The 27,266-nt window shown below is 36.0% G+C and overlaps 2 protein-coding genes across 16 annotated transcripts in view; one reads left to right on the plus strand and one right to left on the minus strand.

Moving 5' to 3' along the window:
• NCAPG (non-SMC condensin I complex subunit G) overlaps window positions 1–14,035 on the plus strand; it is a 32,754-nt gene extending 18,719 nt beyond the window's left edge. The window contains exons 13-21 of one of the 2 annotated variants that reach the window (XM_016951398.3): window positions 1,492–1,611; window positions 4,799–5,023; window positions 7,661–7,842; window positions 8,129–8,303; window positions 10,185–10,346; window positions 10,580–10,718; window positions 11,120–11,206; window positions 12,825–12,894; window positions 13,823–14,035. In XM_016951398.3, coding sequence (XP_016806887.1) covers window positions 1,492–1,611; window positions 4,799–5,023; window positions 7,661–7,842; window positions 8,129–8,303; window positions 10,185–10,346; window positions 10,580–10,718; window positions 11,120–11,206; window positions 12,825–12,894; window positions 13,823–13,946 — 1,284 coding nt within the window. In that variant the 3' untranslated portion in view covers window positions 13,947–14,035. The remainder of the gene's footprint in view (window positions 1–1,491; window positions 1,612–4,798; window positions 5,024–7,660; window positions 7,843–8,128; window positions 8,304–10,184; window positions 10,347–10,579; window positions 10,719–11,119; window positions 11,207–12,824; window positions 12,895–13,822) is intronic. The other variant, XM_016951399.4, reaches the window with a different exon arrangement.
• The window catches only part of LCORL (ligand dependent nuclear receptor corepressor like), a 179,209-nt gene continuing 165,683 nt past the window's right edge, over window positions 13,741–27,266 (minus strand). For 12 of the 14 annotated variants that reach the window (XR_010156490.1, XM_054682807.2, XM_001162914.8 and 9 more), the window contains one exon: window positions 16,116–16,428. Coding sequence is in view for 11 of the 14 variants with exons in the window: in XM_001162914.8 (XP_001162914.4) it covers window positions 16,248–16,428 (181 nt within the window). In the remaining 3 variants the exon portion in view is untranslated. Of the gene's footprint in view, window positions 16,429–27,266 lie in introns of all 14 variants that reach the window. The other 2 variants (XR_010156487.1, XR_010156485.1) reach the window with 1 other exon arrangement.

Here is a 27,266-nt window from a genome sequence, read left to right on the forward strand (position 1 = left end):
TGAAGTAGTAAATACGAAGACTGTATATATGTGGGAAAGGATATACAGTGTTATGTGAAGAATAAACACAAAACTGACTGATCATAATGATTTTAAATGTATAAAAATCTGGTTAAAGATTGAAAGAGATTAGTAGAGGAATATAAACGATGTTTGGATAAAAGTTATATTTTTATGAAGTTACTGTGTTTTAAATAAAAGATTTAATTATTCATTGGGAAAATACAAATTATTCATTGAGCAAATATTTACTGAACATCTATTACATACTAAGTGCTGGGATGGTACATGGTATACAAAATAGATATAGATTGCCCACGTTGATCTGGTCAAGTGAGAGGAGCATCGATTAAGTAAAGAAATAAGTGAAACTTTGTGCTATTAGTGCTTGCTATGAAGAAGAGCTATATGGCCGTATGTGAACTTATAATAGCAGGATTTGAACTATTCATGGAAGGTGACCCTGGTCTGATATTTGAGTAGACATTAACTATATGAAAAAGTGAGAGAAGATTGTTTAATATGGTAGCTGTCAGCCACACATGGCTTTTAAAAACTAGACCAAAATGAGATATGCTGTAAGGATTAAAAACATGTTGGGGGTTGGGCGTGGTGGCTCACACCTGTAATCCTAGTACATTGGGAGGCCAAGGCGGGATGGCTTGAGCTCAGGAGTTTGAGACCAGCCTGGGCAACATGGTGAAACCCCATCTCTACAAAAAAATAGAAAAATTAGCCAAGGGTGGTGACTCGGGCCTGTGCTGTCAGCTACTTGGGAGGCTGAGGTGGGAGGATCACTTAAGCTTAGGAGGCTGAGGTTGCAGTGAGCCGAGATTGCGCCACTGCACTCCAGCCTGGGTGACAGCGTGAGACTCTGTCTCAAAAAAAAAAGAAAAGAAAAAAGAAAAAACCATGTTGGGTTTCAAAGACTAGTACAAAGAACAGAAGGTAACTTATCTTGTTAATAGTATTTATGTTGATTAAATACTACAGATACAATGTTTTGGTTATATTGAGTTAAATATATTAAGACTAGTTTCACTTTTTTTTTTTTTTTTTTTTTTACTTCAATGTGGTGGCTACTAGAAAATTTAACATGACATATGTGGTTCCCATTTGTGACTTCTATTATATTTCTGTTGGATAGCATTGAATCCAAGCCAGGCTAGTTGAACAAACTGAGCAAGAGGTAGCATGGTATAAGAAGATTGGGAAAGAAACTACACAATAGGGAATAGTATATATCATGTTAAGGAGTTTTATCTTGTTCTGTGAGCATTGGGAAACCATTGAGTCCCTTTTAGCAGGTGGAGGGGAGGTATCATGGTCAGACCCTATTTCAGGAAGGTCACTCTGGCTATATTGTTCTGTTTTAGCAATTTAATACTTACCTTTTCTTTAAAAGTGAAAAATGACACCTTTGAGGTAATAGACAATAGGGAAATGAAGTAGATCTATGAAATCATATGGAAAATTTCTGATTCATTTTAGATTCTTCCTGGAATAATAAGTATTCATCCTGTTGTAAGAAACCTGGCTGTTTTATGCTTGGGATGCTGTGGACTACAGAATCAGGATTTTGCAAGGAAACACTTCGTATTACTATTGCAGGTAGGATTTATCTTGTGATAAATCTCAACTGTATTTCCTGAAATACTCTGTGGTGATAATGCTAATACTCTGAATTTATCTATTCTGATTCTTATTGATGATGATTATTATGGATAATCTTTGGAGACACAATACTTTTATCTTTTGATTTCTTATTAAAATGTCTTTGTAGAAAAAGATGAAATGCCAATTATGTAAGATATTCTTTTAATTATTCACATAGCAAATACTTATTGAGTGCGTATTATGTGCCAGCAACTGTTCTAGACTTAGAAGAAATAAAGTAGGTAGGTAGTGAATAAAACAAGATAAAATGTGTTGTCTTAATGGAGCTTACATTCTAGAAGGGGAAACACACAGTGAAAAATAAGTATACAATGTATCAGATAGAGAAAAATAAAGCAGAGAAGGGGACTAAGCAGTGGGAAGGAGGAGAGGGAACTGTTTGGTTGAGAAAGACCTCACTAATAAGTTGACATTTGAGCAAATACCAGAAGGAAGTACAAGAGCGAACCACGTGGTTATTTGGGTTTCCAAGGAGAGGCAAGAACAGGGGAATAGGCACTGGGGTGTAGGACTTTGGGTGTGTTCAAGGAATAAGAGAACACATGGCTAGGAAAGATTGAGCAAAGGGAAGAATAATAGGAAAAAGGGTTTGCTGGCAGCAGGATGTCCATGTCTTCTAGGACCTTATAGACTGTAAAGTTGTCAGTTTTCACTATAAATGAGATGGAAAGGAATTCGAGGGCTTTGAGTAGAAGATTGTTATGATCTGACTGGGCATAAAGTGGTGTAGACCAGGGAGGGCCTGGCAAACCTTTTGTGTACAGGGCCAGAGAGTAAATATTTTTAGATTTTTGTGGGCCATATGATCTGTCTGAACTCCTCGGCTTTGCTTTTGTAGTGTGAAGACAGCTGTAGATAATACATAAATGAATTAGTATGGCTGTAGTCCAGTAAAACTTTATGGACACTGAAATTTGAATTTCATATAATTTTCACATGTAATACATTTTTTTTAACCATTTGAAAATGCAAAACTTCCTAACTTGCAGGCTATGCAAAAACAGGTGGTTGAATGGATTTGAGCTGTTTGCAGATCCCTAGTATTAAGTAGGGGTACAAGTATGGAAGCAGGGATACTAATAAGGAGGGTATTTGATAATCTAGGAAAGCGATGGCGATGGTTTGGACGAGGGTTGTGGTTACTGAGGTTGTGAGCAGGATGGTAATCTAAGTTTGAAAATAAAGTCTAAGATTTGCTAATGAATCTGACGTGGTATGTGAGAGAAAAATGGAGGATAATTTAAAGATTTGCGCCAGAATAACTGGATGGATGAATTTGCGTTTTCCTATGATGGGGAAAGCAGAGGAGCAGGTTTTATAGCAGATAGGATGAAATAAGGAGTTCAATATTGGGCATGATAAGTTTACAGTTTAAGGTACAAGTGGATATATTGAATAGGCATTTATATATGAGTTTGGAGTATAGGGGAGAGGTCCAAGATGGTGAGATGGAAGTCTTTATTCTTTTGGTAGTATCTGATAGTATGCAACGCTTAGAGATAGGATGTTGCCTGAGGAATGAGTATAGACTGAATGAGTGTAGGGTCAACTTTATAGGACCCTAAGCCTCAGATAAAGGTAGGGGAGATGAAGAGGAACCAGTAGGGGCTAAGGTGAATTGGACAGTAAAAGAGGAACGGTGTGATTTCCTGGAAAGCAAGTGAAGATAATATTTTAAAGATGATAGAATGACCCAACTGTCCTGTGTTGCTTCATAATGGACCATTCTGGATTTATAATGGACCATTTCTGGCAATCAGGAAGTGTTCTTGAAATTTCTTTAAAAGTTTTGAAAAATTGAGCCATTTTTCTCAATTCATTATTTACAGGTGATATTTATTTGTTCTAAAAGCCAAGTTATAGAGCCAAGTTATTTTACCAATTACCTAAATTTAATTACATTAAAGAATATAGTAAATTGGCACACACCCGTAATCCCAGCACTTTGGGAGGCTGAGGCAGGTTGATCATGAGATCAGGAGTTTGAGACCAGGTTGACCAATGTGGTGAAACCCCCATCTCTACTAAAAATACAAAAATTAGCCAGGCATGGTGGTATGTGCCTGTAATCCCAGCTACTCAGGAGGCTGAGGCAGGAGAAACCCCCATCTACTAAAAATACAAAAATTAACCAGGCGTGGTGGTATGTGCCTGTAATCCCAGCTGCTCAGGAGGCTGAGGCAGGAGAATCGCTTGAACCCGGGAGGTGGAGGTTGCAGTGAGCTGAGATTGCGCCATTATGCTCCAGGCTGGGCAATAGAGTGACACTCCATCTCAAAAAAAATATATATATATATATATTTTGTTGTTGTTGTTGTTGTTGTTGTTGTTGTTATATATATCTTATTTTTCCTACTGGATTTTAAATTTGGATAGACATTTTTATTTTACTTTTTTAATATCTTAATTAAATCCTAACTTTCACTATCATACCTAATTTCTCACTATATATATATAGTTTTTGTAATATAAATACTGAGCTCTGTATTTTTTTCATGGCTTTGAAATTTGGTGGGCATTTTTAAACTTAAGATAGACTCATACAAAGTGCTGTGTTTCGTGGTTTACCTCTTTTCATAAAGGAGTCTAGTTGAAAACTGAGTTTACTGTTAAGGAATTCTAAATTCATTGAGCTAATGAGAGAAAAATGAAACTTGATAACCTAGAAGAATACTGTTCTAATGAATGCCTTTCATTGCTTAGAATGTAATGTTTTTCTCTTGACAGATGGGCTAGAACACTTTCAACATAATTGAACAGTTTTTCTGGATCTTAAAAAAATAAAATCATAGTTGAAGGCATTGTTGATTCTTTTTTAAATAAAAGGAACAAATAATATAATTCAGCCTGACTCCAACTCCAGAAATTTTTATTGACTGTGAAGATTAACTTTTTCTTAAAGTATATAGCTCTATTATATGTTATGGTTCAAATAAATAAAAATAACATTTTTTTAAATTGAAATTTTAACTGTATTTTTGAAAAGTGATGTTTTCTTTAGACTTGACACTGTCATTAAAATTTGACTAAGAAAAAAACAAGATACATATTAATTTTATGTAAACAGAAACAAAACAGTTTACTGAATTTACTTTTTTTGGTGGGGAATATCTTGATTTAGGTTTTGCAAATTGATGATGTCACAATAAAAATAAGTGCTTTAAAGGCAATCTTTGACCAACTGATGACATTCGGGATTGAACCATTTAAAACTAAAAAAATCAAAACACTTCATTGTGAAGGTACAGAAATAAACAGTGATGATGAGCAAGAATCAAAAGAAGTTGAAGAGACTGCTACAGCTAAGAATGTTCTGAAACTCCTTTCTGATTTCTTAGATAGTGAGGTAAGAAATAATCCAGTCCTGTGATTATGAAATGTCATTTTCAGCATGTGTTTATTATTATTATTTTTTAAATTTATTATACTTTAAGTCCTGTGATACATGTGCAGAACATACAGGTTTGTTACATAGGTATACATGTGCCATGGTGGTTTGCTGCACCCATCAACCCATCTACATTAGGTATTTCTCCTAACGCTATCCCTCCCCTACCCCCCTATCCCCTGATAGGTCCCAGTGTGTGATGTTCCTCTCCCTTATGCTCTTTATATCTTATTTTTCCTACTGGATTTTAAATTTGGATAGACATTTTTTATTTTACTTTTTAAATATCTTAATTAAATCCTAACTTTCACTATCATACCTAATTTCTCACTATCAAATTGTATATGCAAAGAAATGAAGTATAAACAAAAATGAAGTGATTATTAAAGTGGGTTGTTATTAATTTTTTATTTCTTTATGTTGTATTTGTGATATAGAGACTCTAAGATTTATCCCCAAGACTTTTAAGAAATAGTTTAGAATAATTTTATATTGGGTGGGTAGAAGATGTAAGATAGGGTATGGGATTGGATCTCTTTTAAGTACTCTTGAACTACTATTTTTGTAGCACACATGTAAACCAACTGATTAAAAATTTTTTATACTGATTGTAGTTTTTCATTGAGTTAGAAGTGATATAACAAAACTTAACAATTTTATTTTTTTGAGATAGGGTCTTGCTCTGTCATCAGGCTGGAGTGCAGTGGCGTGATCATAGTTCACTGACCCCTCACCTGCTGGGTTCAAGCAATCCTCCTGAATAGCTGGAATGACAGGCATGTGCCGCCATGCCCGCTGATTTTTAAATTTTTTGTAGAGACAGGGTCTTGCTCTGTTGCCCAGGCTGGTCTTGAACTCCTGGCCTCAAGTGATCCTCCTGCCTCAGCCTCCCAGAGTGCTGGGATTACAAGTGTGAGCCCTCGTGCCTGGCCCAAACTAATACTGTTAATGTGAACAATTCATTGGCATTTAGTACATTCAAAATGAAAGGCAACTACCACCTTTATCATCTAATTTAAAACATTGTCATCATCCTAAAAGGAAACTACTCATTAAGCAGTTGCTCCTCATTCCCCCTTCTGCCAGCCCTGACAGCAACCAATCCGCAGTCTGTTTCTATGGATTTAACTGTTCTGGATATTTCGTGTAAGTGGAATCATACAGTATGTGACCTCTGTTTAGCTTTTTAAATTTAGCATAACATTTTCGAGATTCATCCACATGGTATCTTGTATCAGTACTCCATTCCTTTTTGTAGCCGAATACTCCATTTTATGTATATATGGTGATTTGTTTATGCATTCATCCATTGAAGGACAGTTGGGCTGTTTCTACCTTTTGGCTATTGTGAATAGTGCTGCTTACTATGAACATGGCATGTGTATGTATTTGTTTGAGTATCTGTTTCAATTCTTTTGGGTATCTGTATACCTAGGAATTGTGTTGCTCAGTCATTTAACTTTTTGGGAACTTGACAAACTGTTTTCCACAGTGATTGAACCATTTTAAATTTCCATCTTCAGTGTAGAAGGTTTTCCATTTCTCCACATCCTTATTGACACTTAGGTTCTATTTTTTAAAACATTATAGCTATCCTAGTATATATGAAGTGCTACTTCATTGTGGTTTTGATTTGCATTTCCTTAATGACTAGTGATGTTGAGTATCTTTTCATCTGCTTCTTGGCCATTTGTATATTTTGTTTGGATAAATGTCTGTTCAAGTCCTTTGCCCATTTTTAAGTTGGGTTGGTTGTCTTTATAGAGTTCTTTATGTAGTTTGGGTAGCAGATCCTTATCAGGTATAATTTGTAACTTTTATTTTACAGGTTGTCTTTTTACTTTCTTGTTAATATACTTAGATGTATTAAACATTTTTAATTTTGGAGATACACTCATTTTTTTCTTTTGTTGCTTCTGCTTTTGGTGTCCTAAGAATCCAGTGCTAAGTCCAAGTCATGAAGATTTATCCCTGTTTTCTTCTGAGAGTTTTCTGGCTTTAGCTTTTATATTTAGGCTGTTGATGCATTTTCAGTTAACATTTGTATATGGTCTAAGGTCCAGCTTCATTGTTTTGCCTGTGTACATCCAGTTGTCTTTTCCTTTGTCTTCTCTAGACTTCTGTTTACTTTTTCTAGGAATGCCTTCTGCTTCAACACCTTCTGTTCACATTCTATCCATTATTCAGACAAATTGCACTCCTACATATGGAGCTTTTGCTTATAGATAGGCACCTTCCTCTAATACCAGGGGCCAGGGTTTTCTATGTCTTAGAAACCCTAAGCATTTAAATATATGTTTTGCTCTTTTTTTCCAACAGTTATAAAAGGCCTTTTGGTTCTTCTAAAAAATTTTAAGATAATTGAATTTTTCATGGCTAGACTAAGCATTTGTCTAGTCTCCTAGTCTTTTAGATTTGTCTAAAATTGTTATTCTAGCTTTGAAGAAACAGTCTTTTTATTTGCCTTTAAAGAATTTGTAATAACTCGAATGGTTTTTGGATGGTTCGTGTAAAAATACTGTAGGACAGGCTACATTGTGAGGCTTAAAAAGGAGATACAAATAAATTTCTTCTAATGAATGTCATCTTTGTTAGGTATCTGAACTTAGGACTGGAGCTGCAGAAGGACTAGCCAAGCTGATGTTCTCTGGGCTTTTGGTCAGCAGCAGGATTCTTTCTCGTCTTATTTTGTTATGGTACAATCCTGTGACTGAAGAGGATGTTCGACTTCGACATTGCCTAGGCGTGTTCTTCCCCGTGTTTGCTTATGCAAGCAGGTATTGAGTCATACTGATAAATCAAAAATCTGACTTGACATCAAATTCAGGTCCCCCATGAATTATATCTATAATGACATTTTGTTGTTGATACTTTTTCTGTCTTTAGTAGATAAATGATGAAATGACAAGAACGATACAGATTTTATCTATCTGAATTTTTGGCTCTTTCCTAGATGAAAATGCACTTAATGAGTGAATTTCCTACATAGTAGTTTTGAATTTCATACTTTTTCTCTCATCAAATAATGTTCTGCCAACATACTTTGAATTTGTTTCTCAATAGGACTAATCAGGAATGCTTTGAAGAAGCTTTTCTTCCAACCCTGCAAACACTGGCCAATGCCCCTGCATCTTCTCCTTTAGCTGAAATTGATATCACAAATGTTGCTGAGTTACTTGTAGATTTGACAAGACCAAGTGGATTAAATCCTCAGGCCAAGACTTCCCAAGATTATCAGGTGAGTGACTATGGTAACTGCATGCAGATCACTGTTTTGGTAAAATAATCTCTCTCAAAGATCCCTTGAAATACTGAGGAACTGCATTTTGGTCTTTAGACTTCTGTCTCAAGCATATACCACAAAGCACGAAAAAACATGACCTTGGGAAATGTGGAGAAATCATATGAAAACAGAAGTAATCAATGCTAACATTTTTGCTACTGAAAAGAAATTACTAAAAATCCACCACCCACACCATGCCCACCTAGTACTGACTGTTAATCTGAAGTAATAACCTACGTTATCTAGGACTCACAGAGTCTTCAAATGTTGGCTTACCTGCTATGCTTCTGGCACAAGAAAGGAGAATTCAAAGACTAGAACTCACCTCAAGCTTTTTTGGCTTTTAATTCAAAGAAGATAAATCAATTGCACACTGACTCACAGACTGAACTTAAGCTGGGTTGTTTTAATCCTTTAATGGCATTTGGTCAAACTTGTTACCATTTTTGAAATTTAATGTATTAGTGATTTCAGATGCTAACAGATTAAGTTGAAAGTATTACTCTATTTTATTTGATATTTAGTGATAAGCTACTCTGTTCAATTCATATGTTGTATATTATTAGAAAGATAAGATTACAAAGGATATTAGGCAAAATAAGGTAAGGGTCAGTAATAGGGCTATTAAGCACTTCATGACTTGAGACAAGGGCAAGAGTCATGTGGTAGGAATGATGAGTACAGCATTAGTTTTAAAACTCATTGACCAAAATTCAGTTAGGCCTTGTTGGTATTTGGGGAGTGCTTTGGGAAGAGGAAGGATGTTTTAGTAAAGGTGATATATGTAGATGGTTATGCAAATATTGGGGAACTGTAGAAAGATGACTTTGGCTAAGGATCCTGAATAGGACTGTTAGGGCACAACATTGGGGGTAGATTATAGATTGCTTTAAAGGCCAATGTAGGGAATTTGGAGTTGGCCTTATGTGCAATGGATAATTATGCAGGGCTTATGATGAAAGGGTTAATGTCATGAAAACCACTTATTGGAAAGATTAATTTGGTGGTCAGTGGTGGTTATATGAGATGAATTGGTGAGCAGAAAGAAAAGAATATTTATAAAGAAAGCAGCTGAAAATCTGTATAATTCGCTTGTAGAAAAAGTACTAGAAAGTAATAGTAGAAAGTAGAAAGAATAGAAATTGACCTAATAAAGAATTATGGGTACAAGAATCTAAAAGAAAGAGCTTGAGAGGCAAGGGAGATGGAGGAGTCCAGGAAAACTCTAAGTATGTGTAACAGCAGACTTCAAAGGAGCTGTTGACATAGTTTAATTGGGGAGTACTCTCATGATCAGCAGCTTGGAAGAGTAAGGGAAAAGTAGATTGGGGCATAGCCCTAAGTTCAACTACTGCTATGCAAACAAAGGCCCCAGCCAATCCCATAGGGAGTTCCGGAACTGGGATGTTCCTTTGAGTTGTCCAGAATGGAGACAAGCTGAGACACTGTACTTGTGCACGGGCCAGTCATTGGATTTGGACAAATCTTTGGGAGAAGAGGTATGATCTTGGACAAGGTCCACCAAAGTCCACCATCGTCAGCCTGGATCAGTACTGCAGCTGGGAACTTTTACCCTCCAAAACATGCAGCAACTGGGGGATGAGTGCATCTTTCCTAAAGGGAGTGGAACTGGGCCCTATATCACAACATCCACAACAAGAAGTCAAGAAGGGGAGCTTATTTTGGGGGTAGGGGGGGATGTTAAATTTGGTTTTAGACATTTTATATTTGGGATTATGGCAAGAAAATTAGTTGGAAATATTTGTTAGATGTGTAAGACTATATAATAATCATAATCATCTTCAATTTACAGAGAATTTTCTCTTAATTTTTTAGGCCTTAACAGTACATGACAATTTGGCTATGAAAATTTGCAATGAGATCTTAACAAGTCCGTGCTCGCCAGAAATTCGAGTCTATACAAAAGCCTTGAGTTCTTTAGAACTCAGTAGCCATCTTGCAAAAGATCTTCTGGTTCTATTGAATGAGATTCTGGAGGTAAAGTAGTTTCTCATTACTCTAAATTAGTTTGTGTTTATATTTATACATGTAGAATTTACATGGTTGTATTAGATTATACATATGTTAGCATATTGTGACTTATTTGAAGTATTTTCTTCATAAATTTCATATAATTTAGTGTTTTTAAACAACTTGATATGTATTGGTACTATTTTCAAAGATTAGGGAATGCGGTGTTTACAAAATGTTAATAATGTTTTCTTTTATAGCAAGTAAAAGATAGGACATGTCTGAGAGCTTTGGAGAAAATCAAGATTCAGTTAGAAAAAGGAAATAAAGAATTTGGTGACCAAGCTGAAGCAGCACAGGATGCCACCTTGACTACAACTACTTTCCAAAATGAAGATGGTAATGACATACTGACCAGAATATTTATAAGGTTCTGTTTTTTTTTTTTTTTCCATCTTTACTGAGACATATTTTTTTCTACTCTAACATGTTTGGTTGGTCATCAGAAATGAATGAAAATTTTTTTCTAATTAATCCTCTTGGGAAAGAGCATTACTGATAAATGTTTATTCTGCTTTTCAAGTGTTTTTTGGCATGCATTTCTCAACATATGACCATCTTTTTAAGAGTTTTGCTTCTTTTTCCAATATTCAGATTTTCGAAAGGGTGATTTATAACTTTTCACTAGCTGCTAGAAGGACTGTGTCATTTCAGTTTTGTAAAAACTGGTCTTAAAAAGACAATTTAAAATATTTCATGAGGTTATCTTATTTATATTGTTGTATTATTCCCTTTAATAGAAAAGAATAAAGAAGTATATATGACTCCACTCAGGGGTGTAAAAGCAACCCAAGCATCAAAGTCTACTCAGCTAAAGACTAACAGAGGTAGTGTGTGGATTGACCATCTTTATGATAAAAGTTTTAAATTTTATCTTCCAATGAAAAATACTTCTTTTGCAAGTTTTCTTATCTTTGTTTCCTTAGGGATAAAGATTTTTTAAAAATGTCTTTGGTATCCTTTCTTTTTAATTCTTTCCGTGGATGTCAGTTTTTGCCTTGTGTCTAAAGATTATAAAATCAGTGTTGCTCTTGGTGCTTTAGATTGAAAGAAGTATGATGCAAAAGATATTACAAAAGACAATTTGGGTTAAATTAAGATTTGGTTAAATGATGGTTTTATATTAGTTATTTGTGTTCTATCCTTCCTATAACTAAGCATTTTTTAAAAATCCCTGTAGTATTTTTCTGGGCTTTGTTTTCCTTCTAGTCCCATCTTATTTCATATTTTCCCAACTTATTTCCCAAGGGCTATCCAACAATAGGGGATCTGTTGGCAAAGTAAATGCTGACTATTAGGGGGTCACTTGGAAAAAAATCTGAAATTCAAGATCTTTTTATTGTTTTATTATTTCCTCATTACAAAAGCAATGCATGCTTATTACAGAAGAATCAGAAAGTACATCCAGGCAAACTACTATAAGGAACACTAATAATCCCACCCATGAGCCAACCATGATTTTGATTTTAGAAATCTATTTTTTAAGGCCCTTTTCGATGCAGATTTATTTTTTTCTAAAATGGAGTCTGGTCATAATATTGTTTTGTAACCAGTAAATTATTTAAATACCAATTGCTGGATATTGTTCCAAATTAGTCCCATATTGTTGGATGTTTTCTTGGGGATAAATGCATTAGTAAAAGCAGGTAAGGAGTAGAAAAAAGTGTAACATGAATGAAGTAGAGTATATAATTTTCAAACAGACTGTCACATTGAACAGTTTGGTTTTGATCAGATTTTTTTTGTGGTATATCACACCATGAGAACACCATCCTTTTTAATAGACCAAACTTCATGTATTCATATTGTTTTATTTCTTATAAATGAGAAACATCACAAGCCAAACTTTGTCTTACTCCTTAACCTTGTAAATTTCTAGTAAGTAGAATCTTATAATCCCCAGTATATAAAGGTTCTAGTTTTTACATTGAAATATATTTTAGAACACATTTGAATTGGTCATGTATGTTATTTTACAAGAAGCCATTATTACCTTACTATGTTTTATCACCTTCCAAGAAAAAAAAAAGTTGTTTCTTTAGCACCTGTTTATGCACCTAACCTACCTTTCTAACCCTTAATTTTCATTAGTCTCCACAGACTTTGTGCTATAGCAATAATAGAGGTACTTCATTATAACACATTTTTCATATACTGTCCTCAAATACATTGAACTAAAATTTGCCTTCTTTTAACTTGCTTGAAATTTCGTTATTTTCCCTTACTCATTATTAGTGCTTACAAAATAATTAAGTTTTAATCTTGCTTGGGTTCCTTTTTCTGTGGTAGTGATAACTGGTACCAAGATGGCTAGAACAAGTAGGAGATACATGTGTTGAAAGGATTGTTGTGTTGAAGACAAAGGATTTAGTTAGCCTAGAAACTAGATTAAAAACAAAAAGCAACTGATAATAAATCCTGATAATGAATTATACTGTCTTCAAGGACAGAGAAAAGTGACAGTTTCAGCTAGGACGAACAGGAGGTGTCAGACTGCTGAAGCCGACTCTGAAAGGTATGTCATGCATGTCTAGAATATATAGAGGCCTATCTTCACTTTTTATTTCTACAAGTAGAAAAAAACTAATTTTCTTGTGAATGAGAGTGAATATATAACAAGATAGTGAAAACTATAAATAGCTGTCTTAGGTATATAGTCTAAAATTCCATCATCAAGAGCATTTGACTTCTTACGGCGTGTTTGCTTTTGCCTATTAGCTGGCATGGTCTTTAGTACTATCTTTAATATGTTGTTTCAATTTCTAATTACATGATGTGACTCCTCTTTGATCTTCAGTTAGCAAACTCTTGATTTTGATAATATTTGGGTTCTCTACCCTTAGATACTGATAGAATAATTCTGTCTATAATTTGGGAATATTGTGTGGTAGAGTGTTTTATTTTTGGCTTCTGTCAGTCAAGCCACTGTTAGAGCTGAAAGTTGGTAGCTGTCTTGTATTCATTTGCAAAATTGTATTATTGTGTGTATTTTCAGTACATAGTTTTACACTGTTGATTAAATTTGTCTTTTTTGGGGGGAAACTTGTTTTTTACTATGTTTTTGGAATTTATTGCTTAAATCAAGAGAACTTAATTAATTTTTTTGTCACTTCTTGAGTGAGTTTCAAAGAAATCTCTTTTGGACAGTTACGGTCCTCGTTTAATTACAAGCTTCATTACAAGTTTGTGGCTTTTTTCCTGTATAACACCAGGTTCTGTTATAGTATATAAAATCATTAGCTAGGTTTTCCCTGATTCACTTTGCTAGATAGCCAAGTCAGTGTTTTTTTGACATTGAGATTTTAGTTTTAAGCTAAGTCAATGGAATCAGGCTATCAATTAAACACTGATAGAATGTGAGTCAGAAACAAAAAAGTTTTATTTATAAATAAACTGGTTTTAAAGCTTGTATCTAAATTCGTGTATTTTCAACATCTATTTAGTGATCATGAAGTTCCAGAACCAGAATCAGAAATGAAGATGAGACTACCAAGACGAGCCAAAACCGCAGCACTAGAAAAAAGTAAACTTAACCTTGCCCAATTTCTCAATGAAGATCTAAGTTAGGAAAGACGATGGAGGTGGAATCCTTTAAGATTATGTCCAGTTATTTGCTTTAATAAAGAAGAAGTTACCCTTGTCAAAATCAGAACAAACCTGACGTCTTTCTGAAGATTTTCTGCTGTGCGCTTCCACGTTACTTTGGCCTGTATTAAAGCAGTAGGGCAGCATCAGTTATTATAGTCCAGAAAAAGTCTGCATCAGTCAGTCACACAGATTTATCACAATCTGAGGTGGGCCTAGGAATCTCATTTTTAAATAATAGTCTCTCCAAGTGATTCTTATGAACTCTTTATGTTTAAAATCATGTCATTATGGAAAACTTACAAGTGTAACTAGCTAGTAGCTTGCATTTGAGAAGCTTATGACTTAGATGGGCAGAATCAACAAAGATGAAACCGCCTGAGGACACATTTAACAAGTAACATTTCTAGGGAAAATGAAGGAAGTACCACAAACTGGCTAGAAAGGAGCTTATCAATCACCAGTGAGGAAGACCAGTATAACGTTCAACAACAGTTATTTTGACAAAAACTTATTTTGTGATTCCTACAGTGAAAACATTTTTGGTGATATCTGCCTGGGAAATCTCTCTTCCTAAAGTATTTATTTGCATATGGGAGTCCTTGTTTGTGAATGTTTCCTGGATTAGGGAGGTGTCAACATAAATGTATTATTAACCATGAAGCTGCTCGCTATATTTTTGGCATAACAAAATAATATTTATTTTATTTACTGTGGATAATAATTCTAGTGGGAATATAATGTGACAGGAACTTCTCTTTATATACGCTACCAATTTATGAGCACTATTCACTGTCAATTTCATTTCTTGTCTTTTGAAATTGACACTTGGCCTGACTTACGAAACTTGTACTATATGAAATTGGTCCTCTTTTCTGCAATACCCAACAAAACACCTTTTCTCTTTATTATTCAGAAATGTCCTAACATGGATCTGTTTTAATAATTGTGCTTTTTTAGGCTTATCTACTAGAGGCCATTTACTTAAGGTGAAATTTTAAGATGGAGCTAAAGTAAGATCACTGGTTTTTAGAACCAAATTGCTATACATATGTGCCTCATAGAACTTATAAAAGGAGTCAAAAAGTTTCAAAGCAAGATAGTTATTAAGCAAAAGGAAAAATGGTAATGATAGAAAGTCAGTTAAAAATAGATGATTGTTCTTCATTCTGTTTGTTGGCTCTGTGTTCTCCTGTGCTTCAGATTCCTTATGTGTTGTTGTTTTAAAGACAATTTGCAGGGGGTTGGGAGAAGGACTGAAAAGGTTCATTAAGTGTGCTGTAAGGAAAAGTCTTAGAAACATAATAAACTAAAATCCCATTCACACATGGCCAGGCTATCCAAAAAGAAAGGAGCCATGTTCTCATGTGGTTTACCATACCAAAGCTTGCTTTCTCTGGCATGGGAAAAATAAATTTAAGCACCAAACCTTTAGTATTCTGAGTATTCAGTTTTTAGACACAGTCATGTAGCCATTGCTGAAACTGTGCTTTGCACTATTAAAGGTAGGGAATGTCCTGCTTTTAAAAGTCATCCCTTTAACTTTAAAATAAAAGGCTAAGGTACAATAAAACAGATGTAAATCCATTTACCATTTTTCATTCAAAACTGGTAACTTACAGAAACCACATAGTATTCTTCTCTACCAAGAGGCACAGATTTGCTGAACAGTAAACATGCAATTGTGCCATTGCTCTTAAAGCCCACAGACTTAGATTTAAAATACAGAGAAAGAACTGATCAGCTCACATTTTCCTGTGAATGGGAAACATGCTACTTGACAAAAAGCTATGATCAACTTTTTTTCTTCTGTACATATATAACGTTGAAGGAGATTTACTTCTAAGAGATACCTTTGCCTTTTCTTTCACCAATTTGCTTCGAGGTAGTTGGTATCCACCTGTTTTACAACTGCTCATGGGTCAGGTTATCATCACAAATCTTTACAATACTAGCTTTATAAATCACAATGTGTTATATATTAAAACTTTGTGCACAGAAATAAAACTAGGGACAATTACGTATTTAAACTTAGGGCATAAAAAATTCACATAATACCACTAAAAGAGAAACATCAAAATCCGTTTACAAAATTCCACAATGATCTGATGTAAAACATGTAAAAAAAACATATAAAGAATATAATCAAAATGATTAATGCTAATGATTTAATATAAAGACAAATCACAGGACTAGAAATACTTCAAGATCAATTGATAAATGCTTATTGTTCAGAAGGAATACTGACATACAAAATAAAGATAGTGCAAGAAGAACTGCAATCTATTTCTCTTCGCTTTTGAGATTTTGGTTATGAACTGTACAGCTCGTTAGAGATGCTGTTGTCAAATTCAGATTCCATTCAATGGGACGATTAAGGCACATCTTAATGGGGCTCAAAGGGCAACTTGCTGTATTCTCATCAGACACATTCAGTTTCTCATCAGTTTTCACTTGTAGCATGCTGGAAGAAAAAGTGTAAGGCATTTTAGTTTTACTTTAATTTCAAAGTAATTATCAACCTTGTAAAAGAACATTTAGTTGTAGTAGTGTTTGGACCTCTAAATTTTAGCATACATAAAGCATTTATCCTGAAAATACAACAGTTTTCTCTCCCGCCTACTTACTGAACTAAATACAATGAATAATGCCATGTAACCTGTGTAACTTGAGAAGTTACATATGACTGAAAAAGTAACATTGCATATATGGATTACATCAGTATACATCAGAAATTATTTAACCTTGTGAGCATGGTAGGATTCCACCCTTTTAACTTGCCCTTTTGTGGATCAGGATGAGAGCCACTTTGAGAAAAAAAAAAGGGATCAACATTTGTTGAATGCCTATTACGTTCTAGCCACCTTCACATGTATTGTCTCATCTGAATTTTGCAAAAGCCAAGTAAGGTTGGTATGCTTATCCTCATAGTAAACAATAAAATCAAGACTCTGAGAGTTAAGTACAAATATGCCTGAGGTCATACAGTCACCTGCCTGGAACTGGAATACAGCCCTTTCTCTTTTCCTTATGCTTGTCTACTAAGCTCTCTGATGAGGCTGGAAAAACATCAGGAATTAAACTTATGGCCAGCTCATCAGAGGAGCATGCGGCATCCACAGGATACTCTGGTTGTTTTTTTCTGTTGAAAAAAATTTCCAAGAATTTTTTACATTGATGGGAAAGTTGGCTTATTTGGATTTACATTAGGTTGGTCAGATCTCTTCAACATTATTCTTTAATATACACCCTCTGTTCTGGACTGGTGTCTTATTCCACAAGTTCATGAGCACAGTCCTGTCTGTTCCTAAATGTTCCCACGTAGGGAACCTTGCTCACCACTCTGCTTAACCAAACCTTTACCCATGCCTAATCCAATCTCACATCTCTCAACTTGCTCTCAGTAAAACATTGCATTGGATTGTGAACTATTTGGGGTTCTCCACTATTGTTTCATGTCTAATAGTCTGATAACCCCCTCTAGATCAGAAGGAAAGGATGCTAACATTCTTTTCTCTGTGAAGATAAGCACAGTGCTAAATACACAGTAATTACTCAAAAATTCAATAAACATTTATAAAAAGCCTGTTGTGAAACATCTGGAGCAGAGTGCTACTCTTCAGAATCACAGACACGTGACAGTCAAAAGGGGAGCTAGTCCACTCTGTGTAATGAATACGCCATCCCTAGTTTTAAATATTACTTATAGTCCACATATTCAGATGTGAATCCTTATGTTTATAAACTATTCAACAGCTCTCTAATTCACTTGACATTTAACTATGGTTAGTTCATTTGAACTACATCATTCCTAAACTTTCTCCAACTGTAGCTCTACAAGTCTTCCTATTAGCAATGAGGTTCAGGGTCTCATATTTAAGTGACTTGGTAGAGTTGGGAAATGGGAGCGTCCAGACTCCAGTAGATCTGTCCTTGCAACCTCAACCAACCAACTCATATGCCATTCAATAAGCTAAATCCGTTATATCCTGTTTTACCACCACTAACACCTCTAACTGCATTCTCCCCAAACAGTCCCAGTCCCACAGAATAGTTTCAATTTGTATAAATAGATACTAGACAAAATGACAAACTACCAGGTAGCTTAGTATGCATCAATAGTAGTAAACCACTTTTTTGAAAAGCTAAGACGGATGTGATTAAAAAATATATTTAAAGTATATGTGACAAAGAGATCCAAAGTACAGTATTTTCATACATATTAGAAATCATAACTGAATTTTGAAAAAATTTACATTAATTATTATTAAAATGTCCTCAGGGACCTCATTTTTGTTTTTCAAGTTAGCAAAACTCAGATAAAGCCATTTCCTTCCTCCAAGGACTGCTAGTCTTCATATTTGTATTGCTTGTATTTTCAAAGCAAAAGTTTGATGTACACCTTTTTGAGAAACTCTAAGGCAAGCTATAAAAACACAATTATATTAATCAAGATAGCTTGGTAGGCAAGTATAGTAAGTATTAAACTCCAAAAAATAAAATGAAGGCATAGAACAAATAATCATGGTCACAAATAAAAACAAATTTTGTTTTGTTTGCTATTTGACTAAGGTGTTTTCACCAGAGAAGAATACTTTAATAAACTACATGATTTTCCTTTTCAAAAACATACGGCGGTTTTCTTAAGTAACTTTTCTAGAATGGTATACTATAAATTTGGGTACACAGATCCCACAGGTGCACAAAACTATACTTATGTATGGGAAGAAAATGTCAGTTTTGAAAAAAACCTAAATTTACTAATATACAGCTTGACATTTAATTCATATATACTTAAAAAACAGTGGATATGCAAAGTTTGGGAAGTACTGCTCTACAGAATTCTTAGAATACAGCTATGTTAGGAAGTGCAGGAACCAGGGGCATTAGAACATTACAGCTAGAAAGTATCTTTCTAGATGTTTGCTTTTTGAGACAGCGTCTTGCTCTGTGGCCCAGGTTGGAGTGCAGTGGCACCATCATGGCTCACTGCAGCCTCCAACTCCTGTGCTCAAGCAATCCTTCTGCCTCAGCCTTCTGAGTAGCTGAGACTAAAAAAGTGTGTGCCACCACACCCAAATAATTTTTAAATTTTTTTGAAGAGACAGGGCTGGAGCCAAGATGGCCAAATAGGAACAGCTCCGGTCTACAGCTCCCAGCGTGAGCAACGCAGAAGACGGGTGATTTCTGCATTTCCATCTGAGGTACTGGGTTCATCTCACTAGGGAGTGCCAGACAGTGGGCGCAGGACAGTGGGTGCAGTGCACCGTGTGTGAGCCGAAGCAGGGCGAGGCATTGCCTCACTCGGGAAGTGCAAGGGGTCAGGGAGTTCCCTTTCCTAGTCAAAGAAAGGGGTGACAGACGGCACCTGGAAAATCAGGTCACTCCCACCCCAATACTGCGCTTTTCCGACGGGCTTAAAAAACAGCACACCAGGAGATTATATCCCACACCTGGCTCGGAGGGTCCTACGCCCACAGAATCTCACTGATTGCTAGCACAGCAGTCTGAGATCAAACTGCAAGGCAGCAGCGAGGCTGGGGGAGGGGCACCCACCATTGCCCAGGCTTGCTTAGGTAAACAAAGCAGCCGGGAAGCTTGAACTGGGTGGAGCCCACCACAGCTCAAGGAGGCCTGCCTGCCTCTGCAGGCTCCACCTCTGGGGGCAGGGCACAGACAAACAAAAAGACAGCAGAAACCTCTGCAGACTTAAATGTCCCTGTCTGACAGCTTTGAAGAGAGCAGTGGTTCTCCCAGCATGCAGCTGGAGATCTGAGAACGGGCAGACTGCCTCCTCAGGTGGGTCCCTAACCCCCGAGCAGCCTAACTGGGAGGCACCCCCCAGTTGGGGCAGACTGACACCTCACACGGCCGGGTACTCCTCTGAGACAAAACTTCCAGAGGAACAATCAGACAGCAGCATTCGCGGTTCACGAAAATCCGCTGTTCTGCAGCCACCGCTGCTGTTACCCAGGCAAACAGGGTCTGGAGTGGACCTCTAGCAAACTCCAACAGACCTGCAGCAGAGGGTCCTGTCTGTTAGAAGGAAAACTAACAAACAGAAAGGACATCCACACCAAAAACCCATCTGTACATCACCATCATCAAAGACCAAAAGTAGATAAAACCACAAAGATGGGGAAAAAACAGCAGAAAAACTGGAAAGTGTAAAAAGCAGAGCGCCTCTCCTCCTCCAAAGGAACGCAGCTCCTCACCAGCAATGGAACAAAGCTGGACGGAAGAATCAATATCATGAAAATGGCCATACTGCCCAAGGTAATGTATAGGTTTAATGCCATCCCCATCAAGCTACCAATGACTTTCTTCACAGAATTGGAAAAAACTAAAGTCCATATGGAACCAAAAAAGAGCCCACATCGCCAAGTCAATCCTAAGCCAAAAGAACAAAGCTGGAGGCATCACGCTACCTGACTTCAAATTATACTACAAGGCTACAGTAACCAAAACAGCATGGTACTGGTACCAAAACAGAGATATAGATCAATGGAACAGAACAGAGCCCTCAGAAATAATGCCGCATATCTACAACTATCTGATCTTTGACAAACCTGAGAAAAACAAGCAATGGGGAAGGGATTCCCTATTTAATAAATGGTGCTGGGAAAACTGGCTAGCCATATGGAGAAAGCTGAAACTGGATCCCTTCCTTACACCTTATACAAAAATTAATTCAAGATGGATTAAAGACTTAAACGTTAGACCTAAAACCATAAAAACCCTAGAAGAAAACCTAGGCATTACCATTCAGGACATAGGCATGGGCAAGGACTTCATGTCTAAAACACCAAAAGCAATGGCAACAAAAGCCAAAATTGACAAATGGGATCTCATTAAACTAAAGAACTTCTGCACAGCAAAAGAAACTACCATCAGAGTGAACAGGCAACCTACAGAATGGGAGAAAATTTTCACAACCTACTCATCTGACAAAGGGCTAATATCCAGAATCTACAATGAACTCAAACAAATTTACAAGAAAAAAACAACCCCATCAAAAAGTGGGCAAAGGATATGAACAGACACTTCTCAAAAGAAGACATTTATGCAGCCAAAAAACACATGAAAAAATGCTCACCATCACTGGCCATCAGAGAAATGCAAATCAAAACCAGAATAAGATACCATCTCACACCAGTTAGAATGGCGATCATTAAAAAGTCAGGAAACAACAGGTGCTGGAGAGGATGTGGAGAAATAGGAACACTTTTACACTGTTGGTGGGACTGTAAACTAGTTCAACCATTGTGGAAGTCAGTGTGGCGATTCCTCAGGGATCTAGAACTGGAAATACCATTTGACCCAGCTATCCCATTACTGGGTATATACCCAAAGGATTATAAATCATGCTGCTATAAAGACACATGCACACGTATGTTTATTGCGGCACTATTCACGATAGCAAAGACTTGGAACCAACCCAAATGTCCAACAATGATAGACTGGATTAAGAAAATGTGGCACATATACACCATGGAATACTATGCAGCCATAAAAAATGATGAGTTCATGTCCTTTGTAGGGACATGGATGAAATTGGAAATCATCATTCTCAGTAAACTATCGCAAGAACAAAAAACACCGCATATTCTCACTCATAGGTGGGAATTGAACAGTGAGAACACATGGACACAGGAAGGGGAACATCACACTCTGGGGACTGTTGTGGGGTGGGGGGAGGGGGGAGGGATAGCTTTAGGAGATATACCTAATGCTAAATGACGAGTTAATGGGTGCAGCACACCAGCATGGCACATGTATACATATGTAAGAAACCTGCATGTTGTGCACATGTACCCTAAAACTTAAAGTATAATAATAAAAAAAAAAACAGTGAAAAATGTCATATAATGGAAAGAAATCTATCGGTGCTCCAAGCCCCTCTTCTGGGGCAACTATTGTTACCATTTTATTGTCTATTCTTCAGATAGTCCCCTCACATTGAAATATGTAGGTATCTGTGTTTCAACTCTCTCCTTGTACAGAATTCTACCATTCTATATACTGTTCTGTATCTTGCTTTAAAATATGTATTTTGGATACTGTTTCATATTTGTACAATGAATACTCAATTCTTTTAACAGCTAAATAGAATTCTACTTTATGGATAAATCATAATTGATTTTATCAGTCCTCAATTGACAGAATTTTTGGCTGTTTTAATCTATTGCATAAAATAGCAATGATGCATTGAATATTCTTGCATGTGTTCAAGTATATCTATAGAGCTGACGAGGAGTAGAAAAGCTGGGTCAAAGGGTGCTTTTACATTTTTGATATTATCAAAGTGCCCTTCGGAGACTGTACCATTTTACAGTCTAACCAACAATGTGTGAAAAGGTCTTTCATTCCTCTTACTCTAACCAATAATGTATAATAAAACTTACAGATCTTTGAAAATCTGATGTTAAAAAGTGGCATACCATTGTTTTAATTTGCATTTCTCTTATGAATAAGGTTAAGCATATTTTAATGTTTTAGAAGCCATTTGTGTTCCCTTTTTATGTGTTCTTTGCCAATTAGTATAATGTTTTTCTTGTGTTATGAAAATCCTTTGTTCTATAGTGATTTGTGATCCCACTCTCCTCCCACCCTATCCAGTTTATTAGTTTATATCTCTTATGGTGGTTTTCTCAGGAATCCATTCTAAATGCTATGTCATCAGATTTATCACTCTTATGTCATGGCTTCTCTGTTTCATAAAATGATTAGAAAGCTGAAAGCAGCAGCAGTTAAGTCATCTGAGAAAGTGACTTTATATATCTATATCCTGGATTCTAATGAAAGCTCAGCAATAGTATGTATACAGTGGTACTCTTGAGAGTAGAGTTGGGGGAAAAAATGTAAAGACCTGGGCTCAATTTCTGACAATAATCACAATAATAATGACCCTGGACAAGTAACCTTAACCTCTTGCCTCATTTTCTTCATAAGAAAAAAAAAAAGGCACTTTCGCTGCTTATCTTATAGAGTTGTTGCGACAATTTAATGAGAGCCAATTAGCATGCTTTAAAAACCATATGGAGCTCTATACAAACACAAAGCCTTAGTTTTGCCGCATGTTTTGGTGAAAAGAGAAAGAAGTGGGAGGAGAAGTGCTTATCATAAGTAAGGCCTCTTCTCTATCAAACTAGGAAACTAATGCAGGTGAGGGTTGAACAAGGGCAAGAGGAATCTGAAATGGTTACGTAGGCATCTAAGCCTATTTTCAATACTTTGGTAATCCCATGGACCCCAAGATAGAGTCCATCTCCACCATCTGAATGGAAGTTTACAGAGTATGTGCATTTGCAAAGTGTGAAAGATGGAAATCTTTTGGGAGTCACAGAAATCCAAATAATTATTTGTGATTTAAATTAATGATTATTGATAAGTCTAATCTTCACAAAAGTAAAATTGTATCTAGCTCTAATAATTTAAACTTGCATTACTGGAGATATGCAATGTTCATTTCTGTCATAGGGACAATAAACTTGAATGTTACCTAGCCGACTCTTACAGGAAACAAATTTTGGTGCAACCAAGACAGGTCTGAAAATATCACTTACAGAACAGTAGCTACGTACCAGGCAGTGTGCTAAAAGCTTGATTTTTTTTTTTTTTTTTTTTTTTTTTTTTTTTTTTTTACAACACAACATTCAGTCCTAACAACTATTCACTGAAGCTCACAGAAGTAAAATGACTTACCCAAGCCACATAACTAGTAAATGGAAGTCTCCAGGGCCTATGATCTATCACCTTGTACTGCATACTAACTCTTGGATTGTTCTAATTCTGTCATGATTCTCCATGTTAATACCCATTTTTCTTTTCTTCAGAATGCTTAACATGTGAGATTAGTGGACAAGTGTATGGTTTATAGGTTTCAAACAGAAAGATATGCCTAAGGCTATAGTTGTAACCCCATCCAGGAGAGTTAAATATTTAATGCATGAAGTTTCCTCATGGCATTAACTAAATAAGTAGCAGCTACTCATATCCTTCAATTCCTGAAAGAGGAGAATAATGTTAGGGCATAGACTGACATGTTTTTGAGAGCTAACAGAGTATTCTTTAGGTCAAGAGTTTCAGGGAACACCAAGTTCATCTTTTCAAAGGGAGAAGTCAGCTGTATCGCAGATAAACTGGGCTCTGGTACAGGATTTGGACTTGGAATAGTTAATGTACTTGACACCGTCAAATCTGAACTCATCTATTTAACTCCAAATTCTGGATGACAGCTTACTTTCTTCTGGAATGGTGTCTTCTAAATATTACTAGAGTAAAAATTTACTGACTAGCTATTACAGCTCAGCTCTGTCCTGCAGATTGATGTCTCCACAAATCTATCCAAATATCACGATAGGTTTGTTAAGTGCACGAACCTAGATGAGAGAACCTTCATGAAGGTCACTTATCCTTTCTTCTAACCCTCAAGCAGTACTTACTTAACATATTAGGAGTATTTAAAAAAGTGATGGTATCTATCTTTAAGGGTTTTGCGGCTTGGTAAGGAGGCAGAGTGAGAAAGTATTCATAAATTACCAGAATAAAACAGCAGCATGCAATAAATATAAAGGAGTAACTAAGGACTAAGGGATTACAGAGAAGGGAAAGATTAATCCCAGCAGAGCAGGGAGACAAGGGGAAGAAATATTTGATAACGGTCTTTAGGGATAAGGATGTTGGTAAGCTGGGGCAGAAGGAAGATTTGTAGAGCTCGAGTTCTGATCCTGAGTCCAATCACTGGCCAGCTAAATGCACATTTCTTAATCTTTCTAAGCTTCAGTGAAGATAATGAAAGTCACTACCTTTTATGGGTAATGGGATTGTTAAAAGAATTTATGTAAAGCACTTGGCATAGAGAATAGAATGCACATAAAATGCCTGGCATTTTGACTGGACACATAATAAGGACACAATAAATGTGAGTTAATGTTAGTACTATTAGCAAAACATAAGACAATCAAAGATATCCGTGTTTTCACTGGGGATAAAATATGGCAAATATGTGTATGATTTGTTTCTGCATTGAACCATATTAGGTTATTCCTGTAATTCTCATAATCAGATATAAAGATTAAATTTGTGTAGACAGATAATACAATCGTTTAATTTTGAGTCCCTGGGCTTAAGGGAGATCAAAATATCTAGCCAGGTAAACACAGTTTCTAAGGGTGACCATGAGGTCTAAAATTTGAATAAATCCTTTCTTTTGGTTGGTAAACAGGTAAGTTTAGACTGCAATTGCTTTTTTAAAAAAAACAAAAACAAAAAACTTGGTTTTTCTCAAAATTTTCCTTTGGTAGGATACTGATGAATTTAAAGGCTTTGGTAGATTAAGTAGAAGATTTTATAGACTTTTTCTCTACTTGCTTGTGATTACTGTGAGTATTTGGAGTAGAAGAAAGAACATGATGGTTAAGAACCAGACTCTGAAGACCAACAGTCTTGGGTTATAATCTTAGATTTGCAACTTGATACAGCCAATTTTAGGAAAATTATTTATATTAACTTTGTTTTGAATATAAAGGTGACACAAAGATTGGCACTCTGGTGCACAGTGTGTGCTTAATAACTAGTAAGTATTATGACCATTAGAGCAAACTATGGCAGTCAAGAATTCACAAGAAAACATTTAGAATAAAAAAAATAGTTTTCTCCTTAGAAATGGGAGAGCCACCTGAATTTTTAATAGAATGGAAATGAAGGAAATTATAGTCGGATTAAGGGCAGAGAACCAACAATCTTCAGAAATTAATGAACACTGCACTGTTATGCAATTTAGAAATGACCCTTGGCCATGTAAGAACAAAAAAAGACTCCCTGAATTTCTATAATAAGGTATTCAAATACCCAATAAATATATAAATATGATTCAGCTACATTTATAAAAAGAATAAAAATAGGAAATTTTAGTAATGTGAAATTAAAAACAATTAACAAGTTGTTGATCTAAAACACTGCCAACCAACTGTAAGAGACTGCAAAAACTGACATGGTTTATAACGTTCCGAAACCCTGTTTGCATCTATCTGCCTTCTCAAGAACTTATCAATGATCATAATCCTTTTTTTGATATACTATCAGTATCAAATTGATTGCATTAATAGTCCCAACTCTTTACTCATCCTTAAATTTACTTTCTTTGCCCTATAATTTTGCAGTGTCTTCCCATTCTGCCTTACCCACGTGATGTGCTCTGGCCAACAGGATCTTAGCAAATATGATGGAAGCTGAAGCTTGAGAAAAATTGCTTGGGCAAACCTGCTGAGTTAGTGTGAGGGACACATGGAGCAGAGATAAATGTCCCACCTGACAGTCAGCTAACACCAGGACATATGAGGGAGCCCAGCCAAGATCAGAAGAACATCCTAGCCTATCTGCCAACCACAGACTCATGAATGAAATAAAAACTGCTCATTTATTTAAGCTAATAAATTTTGGGGTAGTTTGTAATATAGCATTATTGTGGCAATAAATAAACCACCTCTTCTCAATTGGATCCTCACCATGATGCTTAAAAAAGTACAAGGTCTCTCATTCTTTAAAAAATAAGACTTTACTCAATCTTTCGTTTTCCTCAAGATAACAGTTTTATAACTAGATTACTTTAAGCAGTTATCTTATACTTGCTATCACGATTTCCTTAGCTCCTCATTCCTTAAGCGATTCCAGTATGGCTTCTAGTGCTTTTACTCCATTAAAATAGCACTTAGTAAAGCCATGAATGACACTCACATTGATAATTCCAATGAATTTTAGTTTTTGCCCCCTTGGCAGCATTCAATATTGCTGACCATTTCTTCTGCTATGGACTTGAGTTTCTCCTAAATTCATATGTCGAAGCTCTAACCCTGAAGATGACTGTATTTGGGGATAGGACCTTTAGGAGGTAATTAAGGTCATAAGAGTGAAGCTCTAATCTGATGACGCTGGTGTTCCTGTAAGAGGAGGAAGGGGTATCAGAGGGTCCCCTCTGCCGTGTGAGGACACAGCAAGAAGGTGGCTATCTGCAAGCTATCTATCAGCTTGCAAACCAAACCTGCTGGACCTTGATCTTGGACTTTCCAGCCTCCAAAACTTTGAGAAAATAATTTTCTGTGGTTTAAGCCATGCCATCTATGTTATTTTGCTGTGGTAGCCCAAGGAGACTAAAGCACCCTCTTTCATGAAACTAATTTCTTTTGGCTTTTGAGACAAAACACACTTTCCTTTTGCCTCTTCCATCCCAAGTCATCCTACTTTACTTGGATAATAAAAGTTCGAATTTCTCAAGGATGAGTCCTAGTCTTTCTTTTCTCC

This window comes from Pan troglodytes, chromosome 3, assembly GCF_028858775.2.
Source record: "Pan troglodytes isolate AG18354 chromosome 3, NHGRI_mPanTro3-v2.0_pri, whole genome shotgun sequence".
NCBI classification, from domain to species: domain Eukaryota; kingdom Metazoa; phylum Chordata; class Mammalia; order Primates; family Hominidae; genus Pan; species Pan troglodytes.